Source organism: Daucus carota, chromosome 8 (assembly GCF_001625215.2).
Source record: "Daucus carota subsp. sativus chromosome 8, DH1 v3.0, whole genome shotgun sequence".
NCBI classification, from domain to species: Eukaryota; Viridiplantae; Streptophyta; class Magnoliopsida; order Apiales; family Apiaceae; genus Daucus; species Daucus carota.
The window spans coordinates 25,879,330-25,896,566 of record NC_030388.2 but is presented as its reverse complement, the minus strand read 5'-3'; the positions used below and the strand labels follow the sequence as shown (position 1 = coordinate 25,896,566).

At 32.3% G+C, this 17,237-nt stretch overlaps 2 protein-coding genes and 1 long non-coding RNA gene across 3 annotated transcripts; all 3 read right to left on the bottom strand.

The window, feature by feature from the left end:
* Positions 1 to 1,371: 1,371 nt before the first annotated feature.
* Positions 1,372 to 5,027, bottom strand: LOC108198434 (uncharacterized). Its single transcript, XR_010286485.1, has 3 exons — positions 1,868 to 5,027; positions 1,658 to 1,722; positions 1,372 to 1,585 (listed from the first exon to the last, which is right to left on the bottom strand). It is a non-coding gene; the product is annotated as an uncharacterized LOC108198434 (long non-coding RNA).
* An 890-nt stretch (positions 5,028 to 5,917) lies between these two features.
* LOC108197530 (electron transfer flavoprotein subunit beta, mitochondrial) lies at positions 5,918 to 9,753 on the bottom strand. Its single transcript, XM_017365177.2, has 4 exons — positions 9,292 to 9,753; positions 8,752 to 8,832; positions 6,624 to 6,718; positions 5,918 to 6,436 (listed from the first exon to the last, which is right to left on the bottom strand). The coding sequence occupies exons 1-4, from the start codon at positions 9,643 to 9,645 to the stop codon at positions 6,211 to 6,213; spliced, it is 756 nt and encodes a 251-aa protein (XP_017220666.1). The 5' UTR covers positions 9,646 to 9,753; the 3' UTR covers positions 5,918 to 6,210.
* Positions 9,754 to 12,546: 2,793 nt separating this feature from the next.
* LOC108198433 (RING-H2 finger protein ATL16) lies at positions 12,547 to 14,036 on the bottom strand. The gene has a single exon (XM_017366188.2). It carries the CDS (start codon positions 13,647 to 13,649, stop codon positions 12,600 to 12,602), a length of 1,050 nt encoding a protein of 349 aa, XP_017221677.1. The 5' UTR covers positions 13,650 to 14,036; the 3' UTR covers positions 12,547 to 12,599.
* Between the last annotated feature and the right edge of the window lie 3,201 nt (positions 14,037 to 17,237).

Genomic DNA, 17,237 nt, shown 5'->3' with positions numbered 1-17,237 from the left:
GAGAGATGGCTGCTAAGAATGTTGGTGCTGAGGGTGCTGTTCAGGATAGCAGTGAAGGTGAAGGGAGCAAGGCTGGAGGGAATGAACAAGTGGATGCTGACAAGGTGACCAAGGCCTAGAATGTTATATGTCACTATCTCTATCTAACTTATGCTTGTCTTATTAGTGCTCTTTTGGAATATTTTAATGCTTGTAACATGTTAACTCTAAATTAAAGGTGACTAAATGCTCACCGTATTTTGCTGAACTATTTGATATGCTAATATATACGGTTACAAGCTTACTGTAGTGGTTAATTTATAGTTTCAGTTAAATTTACTCATTTATTGTGTAACATTATTTTCACTTCAAAAGCTGACAGTTCAACCAATGCATGTCTAGTCTTCTGTTCTTGGAACTTAGCCTTTTACTTAGCCATAGTTAACTGGGAACATGTTTTAAGGATAGTGGTCATCAGCCCATTGGTGGTTCATACCTTGGAATTGTATGCATTGACAGATTTCTGGCTATAAGAACAAACCCTCTTCCAGCTTGTTTTTTCATTCAAGCACATCTCAGTTTATACACTAGTATTAGGCAAAAATGTCGACATGGAGCAAGCCAGTCGTAGGTTCGGTGAAGGTGAACGTGAAGGGCATGTTTGATAGGTCTCATTTGAGGGCCTCCATAGCCTGCATAATGAGAGGGAGTGATGGTAAGTGGTTGGGGGGCTGTGAGAGCATGATCGGCTTGGCGGTTCCGGTCACTGCAGAGCTGTGGTCGATTTGGTATGGGCTAAAGCTGGCTTGGGAGAATGGGAGGAAGACAGTGACTGTGGAATGTGAGAGTGAGGTTGCTGTCCATCAGGTCCTTCATCCTGATGAAAACGATGATCTTTACCAGCTGGTGTGCATGATCAGGATGATCATGTCTGAGGCTTGGAAAATGTGTGACTTGGTCCACATCCCCAGTATCTCCCTGCAAATGCTCTTGCCACCAGGGCCTTGTCTGGAGATGGTGGCCTTCAAGACCTGGAGGTTCCTCCCAGCTTCATCCGCGGCCTCTTGAACGCAGACAAGAGGGCTTAGTCTGTGTCATGTTTCTTCATTTCTGTTTTAAGTTGGATTCTGTTATTGTGTGTTTGTCTTGTGTTGGTTGGGTTGTTGGTCTGATGGAATGCTGCCATGTAACTGGCAGATCTTTTAATTAAATAAAATTAGCTTCTTAAATTGGTTATGTATTGCATGAACCATTACAAAGTCGATTCACAAAGCAACAAAGATGATCAACTCAAAACATAGATAACTGAATGAATTCATTACATTAAACAAACCAGAATGACAAGGAACTTAAAACAACAACAATGAAATCACACATTTCAGCTTCCTTAAATGAACATGGACACACAAACTGCAAGAAGCACAAATATGATTACAACTGTGGTAATCAAACAAAATACAAGCATCTTCTCCTTCTTTCTGTTTCTCTTCATTTCTTCTTCGAGTCGTTGAATCTTTCTGAGTAAGCCAGGAATGATGTTCTTTGCTCTATCTCCAACAGCCGGGTCATGCCACAAGTGGAAGTTACAACCTCGTCTTTGATTTCTCTGCAATTGACAACCAAAATGTTACAAGCCTAATGCATGAAATCTAAAGCATACATAAGCTGGTTTTCATACCATGTATTGGCTACAACCCCAGAACCTACGCCCTGGATTAGCATCAGTCCATGAAGTCCTCAACACTGGACTCAGACCACATGAACACAAACCTGGTGAGAAGTAACTACAAGAACTGCAGGAAGACATTGTGTAATGGAGAAAATGCAATGAAATGAGTGGTGCTTGTTGTTTATAACCGTTGGAAACTTAAATGAAAAAGTTACAAACCTTGATGGTTGTCATGTTCACCACTGTTTACTCCTGAATTCTTCACCATTCACCTGCAGAAATCAGAGAGTGTAAATCACTCTCTCACGAACCCGAGTCATTAGCTCTGGAAATGGCCGTACTGTACAAATTCAGAAGCTGGATGCCCAAGCTATCGAGTTTTTTTCTTTGGTGGCTGGTGTGTACATTTGTGCAAACTTGGATGGTTATTTCAAATTTAAGCCCTAAAACTTAGAACTACCAGAATAAGCAAACCTAAAGACACAAGCCTACGACATATCAAAAGAGATACTGGGAGTTACATGATTGCATGAAAATTTGATTTACCTGCGAAAAATAGTATTACGAAGAAGAATTACAGCAAAAACGGTTTAAGTAAATGACGACAGTGGTTCAACGACGGCAATGGAGACCGGAGCTCCATTGCCGGCAATCTGAGCTGTTGCGAGTATACAAGTGGCCATCAAATTGAGTTAAGCTGGTTAGTTTAGATGTTGAAGATGTACGAGTTTTCAATAGAGTAATAACAAGTTAACAACATATACATAGAACTGATTTAATTTCACAAACTATGTTGATTCATGCACTGTGCGAGTGCGAGAAAGAAGAGGGAAGAAGAGAAGCTTGCCAATTTTGCATTACACTGAACCGCGAGTGCACAACAAACGCCTGTGTGTTGGGTTCATTTTTCCGGTTTGTGGTCAGGGAGTACGATTGGTTAAACTAGTATGGTCGAACAGGATTTTTTTGAACATGCATGGTTGGTGTGTCCACCAAGACGAATTTGAATGATAAAAATGTATTTTAGCCTATTTGAAATTTTAGAAAAATTCGTTGACAAAGTCATTTGACATCTATCCGGTGCTATGCTGGTTAATGCAGGCGGCAGGAAGGAGATCACTAAATCAAAAAATAATGTTGGAATTCGAAATTAAAATCAATTTAATTTTGGTGATATTTATTATTAAAAAAAATCAATTTATTTTCATCACTTTCGAATATACGATGTAATACTATTTTTGGTTTCCGACCAATTCGAAACTAAAATCAATTTATTTTTCACAAACTTCCGAATATATTGTCTAATACTGCTTTTGGTTTTCCAACCAAAAATCAATGACTCGTACTATATTCAAAATCTAAAATCTTAATTAGTCTGAATATTACAATTTTCAAATATAAATTATATATTCATTCATAGCAAGGAATCGTTTGGCTAACGATTTTCTCGCATGAGTTTTGTTTATTTCAATACCTGGTGTTTGGTTAAGAATTTTGTTTCATCAAACCTATTCCTCAAACCCGTGAATCTCATACTCATGGGGAGGTGGATATGAAACCTCGATTTCAGGAATCAAAATTTTTTTCTTTTATTTTCATTATCATTTATATCAGTTTATGTAAATTATTAACACAAAATGAAATTAATAACTCAAAAATGTATATAAATATTAATTTAATAATATTCTAAATTAATTACTATAAATATTATAATTCAACCATATTCATTCCACCACTCAACCACCTAAGAGCAAGTCCAGCAATGTCCTAGCAAGTGCCCTATATATATAATAAAAAAATAATGTCCTAGTGATTTAGGACATCATTTTAATATAACAACTCCAACAATATGCCTTATTATTGTGCCTTATTATTTAAATAATAGTATATTTGAATTATTGTTGGAGGGAATTGAAAAAAAAAAGAGAAGAGAGGTGTGTTGGAATGTGGGTAAACTAATATTTTATTGATAGAAATGGTTTAGGGCGTGCATGATTGTGACTCAAAAATAAGGCATTTGTTTGATGTCCTAGTGTTTTGAGGCACTACTACGATATTGTTGGAGCACCATTTTACTTCAAATACCTTAAATTTTGATTTAGGACATGATTTTAGGGCATTCTTGGATTTGCTGTAACAGCTTACCCGTCAACCTAGATAACATATGGATTGTTTGTGGATTGTTGTTTGAGAAATAATAATATTTAACTAAATTCATTGTGTTTGAAAAATATTTAAAATATATATCCAACGAATTTATATTTTAAGTATTCAATTTGCTTTTTAACTAAAATAACATGACATTTGAAAGTAAGTTCATTTTCAATAAGTTATGTATATTTTTTTCAAAAAAAAATAAAGTTATGTATATTAAAATGATATATATATAATTATAAAGATATAGCACATTATTTAAAAATAAGTCTTAAAGAATTTATTATTTATTATAGTTAAAATAAATTCAAAAGATGAAATCAAGTTTTAATAGTGTGTACCTATTATATTATTCAGGTCATATTTGTTTGAGTAGATCATAATTTATGAATTATTATATTAATTTTTAGAGATATATAATTTTATAAACTTTATTAATTTATTTTATTTGATTAAATTATAATATATATTATAAGATAATTGCAATCCCTTAGGGCTTATAAACTAATTTCACAAAATTATAATTTTCTTTTGATAGAAAAAATAACAGATTAAGAATTATTAGTCATCAATATGATCTGATTTTCATTGCCGAACTATCATATAAATGAATACAATCTTACAAAATATATAATTTGTTAAGTTTTCTCTACTAAAAAAAATTTGGAAATTTCAAGATTTAAGTAGTGAAAATTATTAATAGAAATATAAACCATACTTGCAAAATAATATATCTTATTAATAATATATGATTTCTAAAATCCTGATGAAATATATTTTTGTATTATAAATGTCTAATAATATAGACATAGCCCACACTGTTGTTCACAGATATGAACCACATAACAAAGTGGGCACAATGCCATGTATATGTTGCTTCTGTTAACGAATTGATCAGGAACATATTAATCCCATCAACAAGACAAAGAAGCATATTTGATCTCCTAGCTGAAAAAAATAGACTATCACTGTGTTCCTAAATGAATTATAATTAATGTTCTTTAAACAAAGAAAAATTGTTGTAGGCATAATTTTTCATAGATACAAAATAAAATACATGTAGCTTTTGTTCATAAAATGATGCGAAATAGATCTATCAACATAGAACACAGAGACAAACGCATATGATTTTTGCGATTATGAATATAATTGATTGCAGATGAAAATTGCTGAGAGAAAGATCTGCACTGAGGAAGATAGAAGATGAAGAGAAAGAGAGGTGTAACATTTTGTATGGAAAGAAACATAGGCTTTTTAAAGAAGCTGGAATCATACAAACCTACATAACAAATAAGAGTTAGCCACATGTTCTAAAGTGCTCATAAATCGGATTTGATAAGTTTTGAGATCCACCAACCACTATCTATCTCTCTTTCACTATTTACTTGGTCTATTTTTTTTTTTTTTTAAATAGAATAAAATTTATTATCCTTAATATAAAGTATTAATCCAAATATAAAAATAAATCAAAAAAGGGAAATAATTGGACTTATCAATTTATTGATATTTAGTTAATAAAATATGTCATTCTCCTTCAACTCTTCTAATTTTAGATTTAACTAATATCTCTTTTTTACTTATTTTCAATTCATATCGAAAAACCAATAAAAATTGATTAAATATATTATATATAATGGTCATCAAAAGAGGTAAAAAAGCCATAAAAATGACATTCAAATTGGAACAAAACACCATTAAAGGCACAATAAAATCATAATTAATTACTCACATAAATGGTACTTTAATATTCATAAAGAATTATTATCGATCACAATCACAATTTAAAATGTAACTGTTCTAATTAAAGTTAATAGAGACAAATAATGAATAGACAATAAAAGAAATCCCGTAATTAATGCCAATCTAATTTAAAAATAAGTATTTGACAATCTTGAGCACATATCCACTTTCAACGTAACTGTGTAAAAATAATTATTTTTCAGATATTTTTATTATACATGAGAATTTATTAACTGTATTACTTATATTAATTGAAGAATGAATTCAAAAGATAAATTAATTAAGTCATTTTTTTTCTGCACAACAATATTAGTAAAAAAACATCGTACAATGTTTCTCTTCCTCTAACTTTATCATCACTCCCTGGAAGCCATGTTAATGCAAACATGCAATCTTTATTAATATAAAATTCAATTTCAGATGGCAGTATTTATTTGTTTACTGGGGAATGTTCTTATATGCATTCCATGGTAGAATGTTGATGCAATGAAGAAATTCTTATATGTATGTAGTTCATAACATTTCACTCGATATTCAGCACAAGAAATACATTCCCTCTGAAATCAAATGTTGATTGTTGAAATTCCCACCCAAGTAGGAAGGCTGGAGATTAGATTATGTTGTTCTGTACTTCTGCTGTAGATGACAATTCTCCAAACTTGGAGTAATTAGATGACACGAGCCTCGTTTTTTAGCTTGTCAATTAGTTCGTCCACAGAAGAAACGAGAACCCCTGCTTTTCTCTTTGGTGGTTCTGTAACTTCAACAACCTCCAAGTCGGACCTTATTTCGACATTCAGATCCTGTGGTGTAAATTTCTTTATGACCTTGGATTTTGCTTTCATTATGTTAGGGAGTGTTGCATACCTCGGTTGGTTCAGCCTCAAATCAGTACTGTGTGACAAATGTACTGCCAACCATGAGTTTATGCAGATAATGACTAGAAAAAACATACAACGAATAAAATAAAAACACTTCCCTGCAGAATTTTGATGGTGGTTGTTTCGTTGAAACAACCAAGCACATTACTTGCCACTTTAAAAGCTATACAAGACACATGAGTGGGAAAATCAGCACTTACGTGAGTACTACTGGCAAGTCTAGTGACAGAGTCTCGATTCCACCATCCACCTCTCTGTCTACTGTTGCAACATTTTTCTCCTTGTCTAGCACAACCTAAAAATAAGGGTTGGTCAACTACATCATTATATATATGGCTGCACTTCACGGAGAACCAATAAAAAACACTATCTTAACACTTTATTTTTCAATAAAAGATGATTCGTCAAGGTTAGAGTCAATATTTTTGACAAAAAATAAGCATAACATATCGAAGTTAATATCTGAGTCCCATATAAAATTTGAAAATCACATGTTACAAAATAGTGCATAGAATGTAAGACAGAATCTTATATACATTTTTGAATAATAAAATAATAAAATTTACACAAAATCAAGTTACGTTTAATCCGAATTTGTTGTTAAATTCTATTATTAATCATAATAAAAGCTTAACTAATTTAAAACCAGAATGTAATTGAAATTATAGGCTTAAATTCTATAGTGCTCTTTATAGAAGGGTGTTTTTTATGTAGCGATGGCCCATATATATATTCCAGCTTTTATTTTAAAGAAATATAATAAATAATAACAATAATAATTTCTAATATACAATTAGCTTATGATATTAATTCGGAAGCATCAGCTGCCAACTTCAAAACCCCATTAACCTCTTAATTTCCTAATATAAACAGATCATAAACATATATTGCGTGGATTAGCAAACAAAATGCCACACATTTGAAAATAGTAGAGCTTCATCATTCACTAATACTAAAAGGAGTAGAAAACTATGAGTATCTCTGACTTCAAATCTAAACGTTGACTGCAATCATCCCTAGCATCATAGCTAAGTGGATACCTCTCTTCTCTTGGTAACAAGAGGTTGAGAGTTGGACCGTAGTGGGTGTAGGATGTGCAGGTCTCTGGACTACTGTAATTGACTATTACTCAATAAAACATGGACTGCGTGCCTGAGTTGAAGAAGCACAAACTTTAAAAAAAGATATACTGGATATTAAGAAATTCGGCAGAATCATATTATGACAGCATAAGTGGAATGGATATTGATGAGGAGCAGAGAATCTGAAACAGAGACTGTTATCGGAGTCTGCAAAAGCACCAGCTGATAATCCATATGGTGAAGCATATTCTTTTTAGTAAATAGCAACGAGGGAGCTCATAGAATTGGGACACAACATCATAACATCTGAGTCAATATCAGGGACGAAGCCAGACGTAAAACTCAACAGGGGTCCATTTAAAATAATATTAAAACATATTTGATATAAAAAATAAAAATATAAAGTAATTAACATAAAAATCTCGAAATTCATCTATTAAACTATCAACATTATAAAGAATAAAGTGAACCAAATCCTATATGTAATAAATTTAACGGTTGGGAGGGGGGCCAAAAACTAAAATACATATAAAAAAAAAAAAATGTATTGATGTGACAAGGACCTCCGGGCCCCGGGGGTGACCATGGCCCCCTTTGGCCCCTACATAGCTACGTCACTGGTCAATATAGACCGTGAGAAAAAAAAATACCCTTTGACTTTCCACTTCAATGACTTAATTGACAGAAGAAGCGGATTCTACAGGTAAACAGGTCATATAAAGGTGGATTATGAAACGGAGTTGACGGCCAAATTGCAGCAATGATAAGAAGAATCAGAATTTAGAAAAATTTAATTAACAATACTTGGTCAAACATCTGTACAAATTTCAGTGTTCATAGATAGTATTAGGTCAATTGGAGTGGTCGTCTTGTAGTTAAGGAACTCGTGGGAAACATATTACTGAGAATTGGCTTTAGAGATCCATATTGCAACTCATGCTTCACTCTACATAGGCTGTTTAACAAGGCCTTACATGTTAACATGAAATATAGGTTCCTCTACATTTTAAAGAAACTTATGGCCTCCTAGACAACTCATTGAAGTGAGGATTATATTTATTACTGAGTTATCTACCAAACAACAACAAGCACATACAAATGCAAAAAAAATAAAAAAATACATGGGCATGACAAAAGTGGCCATTTTAAGATTACAAAAACCATAAAATGATGGTACCACGTTTAATAAACAGGCTAAACTCTTAAATTAGCTTTATATCTCAGGGTTGTGCATAATGGAGCTAACCTTAGAAGCAAAGGTCCCTTGCGGCCAGTTCAGAAGCCCTGCTACCATTTGACCCGTTTGATTGCAGTCATCATCAATTGCCTATGCAAAAAGTTTTAGATATTGGACACTAACTACAAGCTTACTAAACCAAAATCCAGTTATTGAACCGCTAAATAATCTTGGAGCAACAATCAGCCAATAAATTTAACAAGCATAATTAGATCAAGTCAAGAACCCACATTACCACAAAGACCCAATATATTACAACAAGACATATCTGAATCAATCTAAGCCAAGTGATGCCATAAATTTAAATCTCTAAATGAGAAAACATAACTTGAGATTCAGATTGGCAATGCGCAAGCTCAAGATGAATGCCAAGTAATTAATAAAACAATTTTCACATACTAATAGACCTACACACAAACAATACACAAACCTATCCTCTGATGAACAAGAACACTCAAATTCATTCAGTACTCAACAAAATCAAAATCCAAGAAAAACCCAATTCAAAAAACATCATCTTTACACCAAAACAACATACAAATCACAAACCTGCTTGCCAAGAATCAAAATCCCAGGTTTCTCAACATCAACCAAAGCTTTCAAAAGCTTAGCAACAGAAAGTGGATAAAGCATCTCTTTAGTATCAACATGAATGGCCCTATCAGCACCCATAGCAAGGCTTGTCCTAAGAGTATCAACACACTGGGTGGGACCCATACTAACACTAACAACCTCAGAGGCAAAACCAGATTCTTTGATCTTAAGGGCTTCTTCTAAAGCAATCTCACAAAAAGGGTTCATTGACATCTTAACGTTGTTGGTTTCTACACCTGTCTTGTCTGATTTCACCCTAATCTTTACAGCATAATCAACCACTCTTTTGATTGCAACCATGATCTTCATTTTTTGAAACTATGAGGAATCGGTATCTAATTTTGATTTTAAAAATCAGGGGGCTAGTGATCTAGTCCAGCGTCCTGGGGAACAGTATTAATAATACACAGTGGATGTATTATGGGATGATTTTTGGCAGGCTGCTTAGCAGTTAGCACACGGCACACCCCTTTCGATAATCTTGAAAAAACATTTATCTGAAGTTTCAATAATAAAAACATTTTTGTCGAATAAATTATGGGGCGTTTGGCCGTCGTTTTCAAATTTCGAAGCCTACATTTTGTACTGTTTGCGTAAATGAGTTATACACGTTTTTTTTTGGCTGGAACTAAAAATCCTGATTTATAAATTAAAAAAATAATTTATTAGTGAAAAATTAAAAATTTATATAAATTGAACATCATACCTTTTTTAGTCACTTATTTTATTTTTACAAATTCAATTTTATAAAAATATAAAGGTTCATTACAAAAGATAATATATAACTTATATTAATAATTATATATCCTATAAATTATAAATACCAAAAGAAGTTATCCAAAAATATAAATTAAAATTTACTTTGCACCGATAAATAACTTCTTACTTATAATGGGGGTGTTTGGCTTAACCTAAAAGAAGTTACTTATTGATTAAAGTGGAGAAGTTGATTATAAATGATAAATAAATTCAGAATTATAAGTTAAGAGGGTGTATTGGATTGGGATTTTAAAGCATTTTTTTGCATTCATGAAATCCGAGGGTATTCGATTGGGATTGTTTGAAATCCATTAAAATCTTGAGGTATTCAATTGGGATTTTAAATTATGCCACAAAATCTGGTGGTATTCAATTAGGATTTTAAATTATGCTTTAAAATCCGATAGTATTCAATTGGGATTGTTTAAAATCCATTAAAATCTGATGGTATTCAAACGCTCATGGATTTTTTTTCATTTCATAAAATGATGGATTTTGTGGCATTTTTCAGTGTATTTTAAGTTTTTTGAAATCCCACCAAATTCAATGAGATTTTGAAGCATTGTACCTAAATCCTATCAACTCTGCGACATTTCATCAAGAATCCGCACAAAATCAAAATCTCATACAATCCATTAAAATCCATAGACTAAAAACAATGCATTAAAATCCCAATCGAATACACCCCTGTAAGTGTTTGGCTAATACATAATTTGTAGGTTCACTATTTTTAATTTATAAGACCGTTTTTTCAAAAAGATAATTTGATTTATTATAATGTGAATTATTAATATAAATAGATACATGACAAATTTATTTAAAATATAAAATGATATAAATGAACACAAAGAAGTGAAAAGAGAAGAAGTACGAGAAAAAAGCTAGGGAATGTGTAGTTTCTTTATTTCTTCAACTTTAACAATAAGCACTACCGGCTTCTTTCCCAAACGGTCACTTTAAAATATAGAAGTTGGTTTTTTGTCAAAATAAGCAAGAAGCAATGACTCCCAAACACCCGCAATATATAGGCTGTTTGAACGGTAAAGCCGGTTTCTGGGTTTATAAGTTAGAAACACTTATTTTGTACCGTTTGTGTTAAAGTCAATAAGTACTTATAAAAAGATAGGAATGCTAACTTTTGTTTTTGGACTTCTACTTATTTCCCAAACACTTTAATCTCTTATAAGTCTTAACCTGCTTCTAACTTCTACTCCACTTTTTTATTTTAAACAAAAAACACTTATTTTAAACTCATCCAAACGGTTCATAAGCAAAATTTTTAAGTAAGGACAAATGGTCTCATTAACTACAGGCTTATAAGCTGGAATCGGAGAATTCAAAAAGTGTTGTTTGGGTGAGTTCAAAAACAGCTTACTTTTTTAGCTAAGGGTTTTACATTCGAGTTACACTTTCATAAATCACATATAGTTAATTTGCTAAAATTCAAATTTCATACTTTGATTTACTCCTTTTCAAGTAATTATTTCTTCGTGTCAGAGTGTCCATTTTACTGCATTTTCATTATTTTATTTAATTTTATAGCTTTAGTAAGAAACGCGTTAACTTGTTTTTGGTGATATTGATATTAGGCTTTGAGTTTTGATACTAGCAGGCAATTTTTTTTTTGACACTAGCAGGCAATTTAGGAAGTATGGCAATAAGGATTTTGACAAGCGATATTAGAGCATCTCCAAGGGTAATCCCTATATTGGCTACTTAAAATATAATAAAATAATGATTACTTAAAATATAAGTAAGCAAAAAATTATTTTACTTCAATGGTATTACCTATACATGTTACTTTTAATTTAAAAATTAGTATTTATTCAATATTTAAGATAATATATGTGAGAAGAGGTAGAGTTGGAGTAAATATATGTTATATTATAGATAATATTGATGATGTGGCATTATAGGGGTTGGCTTTTTGCTCCCTCAAATAAGGGGATGAGTTTTCCCTCCCCTAAAATTTTTAGAGAATAGGGAGTTGCGTTGGACCTAACCCCTAAATTTTGTCTACCTAGACCAAATATAAGGAAAGTTGCATTGGGTTGCTCTTAGGAACCCTGGATAATACGGGCTTACGGAGGATGAGTGTAATTACCTGAGCTGTTGGGCCCATCTAAGATTCTAAGTTAAGGGCAACATGTGTCTGGGCAATATCTTATATTAAAAAATAAGTTTTTAATTTTTTTTACATCTTATTTGAATATAAATGTTAAAGAAATACTTCATATTCATTATTCTATGAAAAAATAAGTACTTATTTCATAAAAACAGACTCCGATCAAGCAGAGTATAGATGCACATAAAAAGTGAGGCCAAGAAATGATGCAGAATTGCAGAGAGAGCTACTCCATCAGCTCAACCAAAATGTGAGAACTACTGCATACTAATCTGTTTCAGACTTTCAGTACAAAATCTTGTATAAGTTTATATACACAAGTAATATGTAAAACAGACAAATCCTCAATAATAAAAAAATTCAAAAATTGTAAATAAAATTATAAACTACATTTTTTTTCTAATTGCACTGGTAAAACTTCTCTTCTTGATCCCCTCCCCTGCCCAAACGAAAAAATTGATCTTCTAACTCTGCTACTGCAGCAACCTTCACAACTCACACTTTCACTAACAACATGCCCATTACTCTTCTGATTCACAATTTCTTGTACTGCTAAGTAAAGCTGTCTATCTGCAGCAGAATCCATAGAAAATGATCTTCTAATGGGCTGGACTAATAATCTCTCATCTTTAACTCTGGTATCAATACATTCATCCCCCATACTTGTTTGTCTAAGCCCATCTTTCTTGGACCTTTTCTTGACAGTTTTGGGCCCTAACTTCTTTTGGGATGGACTAGGACTAGGTGGTCTTGTTTCTTGAATCCTTGGCATTGATCCATCTGGAGTTTTCTCTTCTGCACCCAATTCAATCACAACATAATCTTCTTCCCGGCCCATGAAATTGTCATGATACTGGGCCTGATTTTGAGATGTTGAACTTGGATCCAATAGTGGGAATTGAAGTGCAAATGAAATGCTTGTTCTACAAAGTGGACAATTTGCATTGTTTTGAAGCCACACATCAATGCAATCAATATGAAACAAATGACCACAATTTGGTATCATTCTCAGCTTCTCTTGCTCATGAAACTCATTTAAACAAACTGCACATTCTGAAAAAATATTCCCCTTTTGAGGGTCTTCTTTCTCTCCTCTTTTGAACCGAAAAATGGGGATTGAACGAATCACCGATTCGTCCAATCCCCTGTTGTCGTACGTCGACATGAAGCCCATTAAAGGGTCATCTCGACGACGACTTCTAGACAACGAAAAACGTCCTAGAATGTCGATTCTTTGCCAATGCAAGCAGCATTTGATGACAAAAATGTAGTAGCTCAAAAGCAAGAAAGCTGTGGCTAATATACCAATTATAGCAATTACTATAATTGGAAAGCCATTGTGTGAAGAATGAAGATGAGAAGGGCTTGGTGGGCTTATTGCTTGGGACATAGTTTGAGATACATGAATGCTCAAACTCATGAGATTCATTGACAATGAGCTAGTATTATCACCAAAGATATATAAAAAAATGGACTTGTTTTTTGAGATCTTGAAAACACATGAAGATGTCAAGAGAGAGATGGGGAGAAAGCACAAAAAAACAAGAAATGCAAGTGTGGTCAGCCTAGTATCAAGACAAGGAGGAGACTAAAATGTCTAGGTGATATATACATGTAAATTGTATAGAGTAATGAACAAGATTCATATATTTAAATGAGAAATGTGGAAGCACAGGGAGAGAGACTAGTTGTTGGGGGGACCTTGAGGAGAATCTCTCTCCAACCAATGAGAGAGATTGGCTGTCAAATGGAATTTTTAAGTGTTTTTTCTCTGATTAATCTGCAGTTCTGGTATATAGTAGCATGACTGTTATAACTACTACTAGTATTATAGTGTTTGATATGAATCTGTGAACCAAACCTTGAAGATGGGATGAGGAATTTATTACAGTGCATCTTTTCACACTCAAGTTGAGACTTTGTTTTGGTTTTCCTATAAACATTTGTGTTTCATACTAGTACAGCATGACTTTGGTTACACTACTAGTTCTAAGTTCTGTGAGTTGCCCGTGTCATACTTGCGTACATTTCTCTTGAATTTGATTGAAATCATAGTCAATTTAACTGTTAACTGTTTTAAAATAAACATGTATCGAGGGACGAGGAGAGCATATGTAATAGAACCGCATTGATAATTATACACCTAGCGGTGAGCATTCTACAGGTGAGTCTCGATAGATTCTGAAAATCGGACCGAATCGAATTGACTGAAAACTGAATTTTTTTTAATTTTTTGAATCGAACTGGGTTGAAATGCTATTATAAATAAAAATAATAATTCAATTCAATTCCAGTTTAGATCAAAAGAACCGATTTTTTCTGAAAAAAAAAAACTAATATATATATATAACTAAAATTCATTGATTTATATAAGAAAATATTAATAAATCACCACTATTTCATCGAAGATAAATGCATTACGAATTAAATATTACAATGTAACATATGAGTTATATATACATAAAATATCACTATAAATCTATATTATATAATGTTTGGATTTGTTTATTCGATGCGTACCGAAATATAATTTTTAAAATTGAAACGGTCAAATTGAACCGAATTGTATTTCAGTTTATTCAATTTAGACTGAATAAACCTAATTTCCATAAAATTACCACCAAACCAAATACCTATCAATTTTTCACCTTTGCTTACCCGTGTATACACTTGAAAGAACTAATTTTGTCGAATTCGAAATTCGACGATTATGTCTGTATTCTCTTGGATATAACAGAACATAAACTACAAAATTGCACTCTTTAATTTCAGATACAAGCAATGAATCAAACAAAAGACACATATTTCATGCATGTGTGTCACCCACCCAACTTGAACCGATTGATTTATAATTTGATTTGATTTCCTCATCCCTTGTTGACGATATTTAAAACAAAACATGATAAAGAACTTTATATCCAACCGACTTTTTCATTGTCAACCTATCCGGGTAATACTTGTATGGGATCCATTAATTATTTGCCTTGCATTATCACAATACAACCTTGGTGCTGGCACTACCATCTGCTTCTAAATGAGAATCAAATAATAACAATGTTCTCTGAACCTGCCAAATTTTATTCATTTCCAACTATTAGATTCATAGATACCGTTTTCAAATTTTCTTTTCTTAAAATAATTAAATTATGACAGGCTAACAGTAGTGTGACAATAAAGAGGTATGAAAATGTTTAGAACATGAAATTTGAATATATGAAAGGGATTGGAGTGGTGCGAACACTATTAGAACGGGAACCTCGTGGGTCATGGTTTCATTTTAATTTTCCCACCAAGTCTGCACTTACAAATTAAAATGGCAGGATGGAACAATGTGTTAAATAAAATAGAACCTTTATCCCTTGGACTGAGTTCTGCTCGGGTAATTTTTTTAAGATTTGATAAATACCCTATTGGTATCAGTTTTTTTTTTTTTTTTTTTTGTCATAACCTATTGGTATCAGTTTGATCCAACTGCATCCGAATAATCTGATTTAAGTACTTTTAATTTTTAAAAAAGTAAATATTACTTCAAACTGCAGTGTTCTAAAAATCCCCGATTTAACCGATTAATCCCCTGCAAGGTTGGCCACCGATCCGATTTCTAAAATCCGATTAATCCTTATATATATTTCTTAATTGAAGTATATATGATAAATTATTAGAATTAAAGTACTATATTACTTTAAATATGAGTAATTATAAAGTTTATGAATATAGTAAATATATTAGTTACTAAATAGCTAATATAATAATAACTAAATATTAAATAATATTTTAATAATAAAATAAATCCGATTTTCACACCGATTAATCCTTCCGATTAATCCCCGATTTCCGATTAATCCCTGAATCGGTAGCTCAGCCGATTAGGTCCGATTCCCGATTTCTATAACACTACTTCAAAGAAGTATATGTTGCTTAATTTCCGCTCACATTAACGCTTCAATTCAACATTGCTTGTGAAAATTGAAATACTATAAATGACTAAATATTAGTGGAGAACGTGCATTTCTTGGAGAAAACATGGTCTTTGTGAGTATGTTTTGTCACCCAGACATTCAAAATTGGAGCACATTATTCCAAACCTTCTTTTAGAAATAAAAGAGATATAACTCAATGCATAATAATCGAAAATATTATGCCAGACATTATGATATCAAGCTCTAATAGTACAAAACAATGATTAAATCCTCGAAGATGATCATCCTTGCTCTTGTATACTCCCTCTGTGTCATTTAATTGTATACGTTTCTTTTTAACTGTTCGACACGCATTTCAATACTCTTATAAAATATAGTTCCGTAACTTATTTTTGCGATTTTCTTTTTCTGTATAAAAATATAACATCCAAACTTTAATTCAGAAAAGAAAAATTTTAAAAATAGATTGCACAACTACATTTTGCAGGAGCATTAAAATCCGTGCCGCGTCCCCGTCCCCCAATGTATACTACTCAGGGGGACGGAGGGAGTACTACTCAGGGATGTAGTGTAATTTGACATTATGATATTAAGTAAAATTATCTTAATGTAAGGATGAAATTTAATACTCCCTCCGTCCCTCCCATTTCTTTACGCTTTCCTTTTTAAGGTATCTCATATAATTCTTTATATTCGAAAACTTATTAAAAATAGTCAATAGGTCCCACCACTTCTTCATTTTTACTTTTTTTTCACACTACTTTTACTCCACTATCTTCTTTTTATACATTAAAAATTAATAGGTCTCACTAATTCACCCACTTTTCTTTCTTTTTTCCACTACTTTATACATATTTCTTAACATCCGCGCACAACCCATTTGATAAGAAATGGGAGAAACGGAGGGAGTATAAATCAAAATATTTAAGATTAAAACTATCCGAATGCCAACTTATACAATTATTTTGGATTTTGGCTATAATCTTATACAAACGGGCTCCAACAGTGTAATTATAATGGTAAAAGGTTGTATATCATATCTTTCGTTAAAGAAAAATGTTTGATGTACAGAATTGTGTGTAAAATTTTGTACATAA

Coding starts and splice junctions, on each gene's coding strand:
- LOC108198433 (XM_017366188.2), bottom strand. CDS start 13,649: ATGAATCTCATGAGTTTGAGCATTCATGTATCTCAAACTATGTCCCAA.
- LOC108197530 (XM_017365177.2), bottom strand. CDS start 9,645: ATGAAGATCATGGTTGCAATCAAAAGAGTGGTTGATTATGCTGTAAAG. Junction 6,719..8,751: donor AAGGGACCTTTGCTTCTAAG/GTTAGCTCCATT, acceptor CCTTATTTTTAG/GTTGTGCTAGACAAGGAGAA. Junction 6,437..6,623: donor GACTTGCCAGTAGTACTCAC/GTAAGTGCTGAT, acceptor TTTGTCACACAG/TACTGATTTGAGGCTGAACC.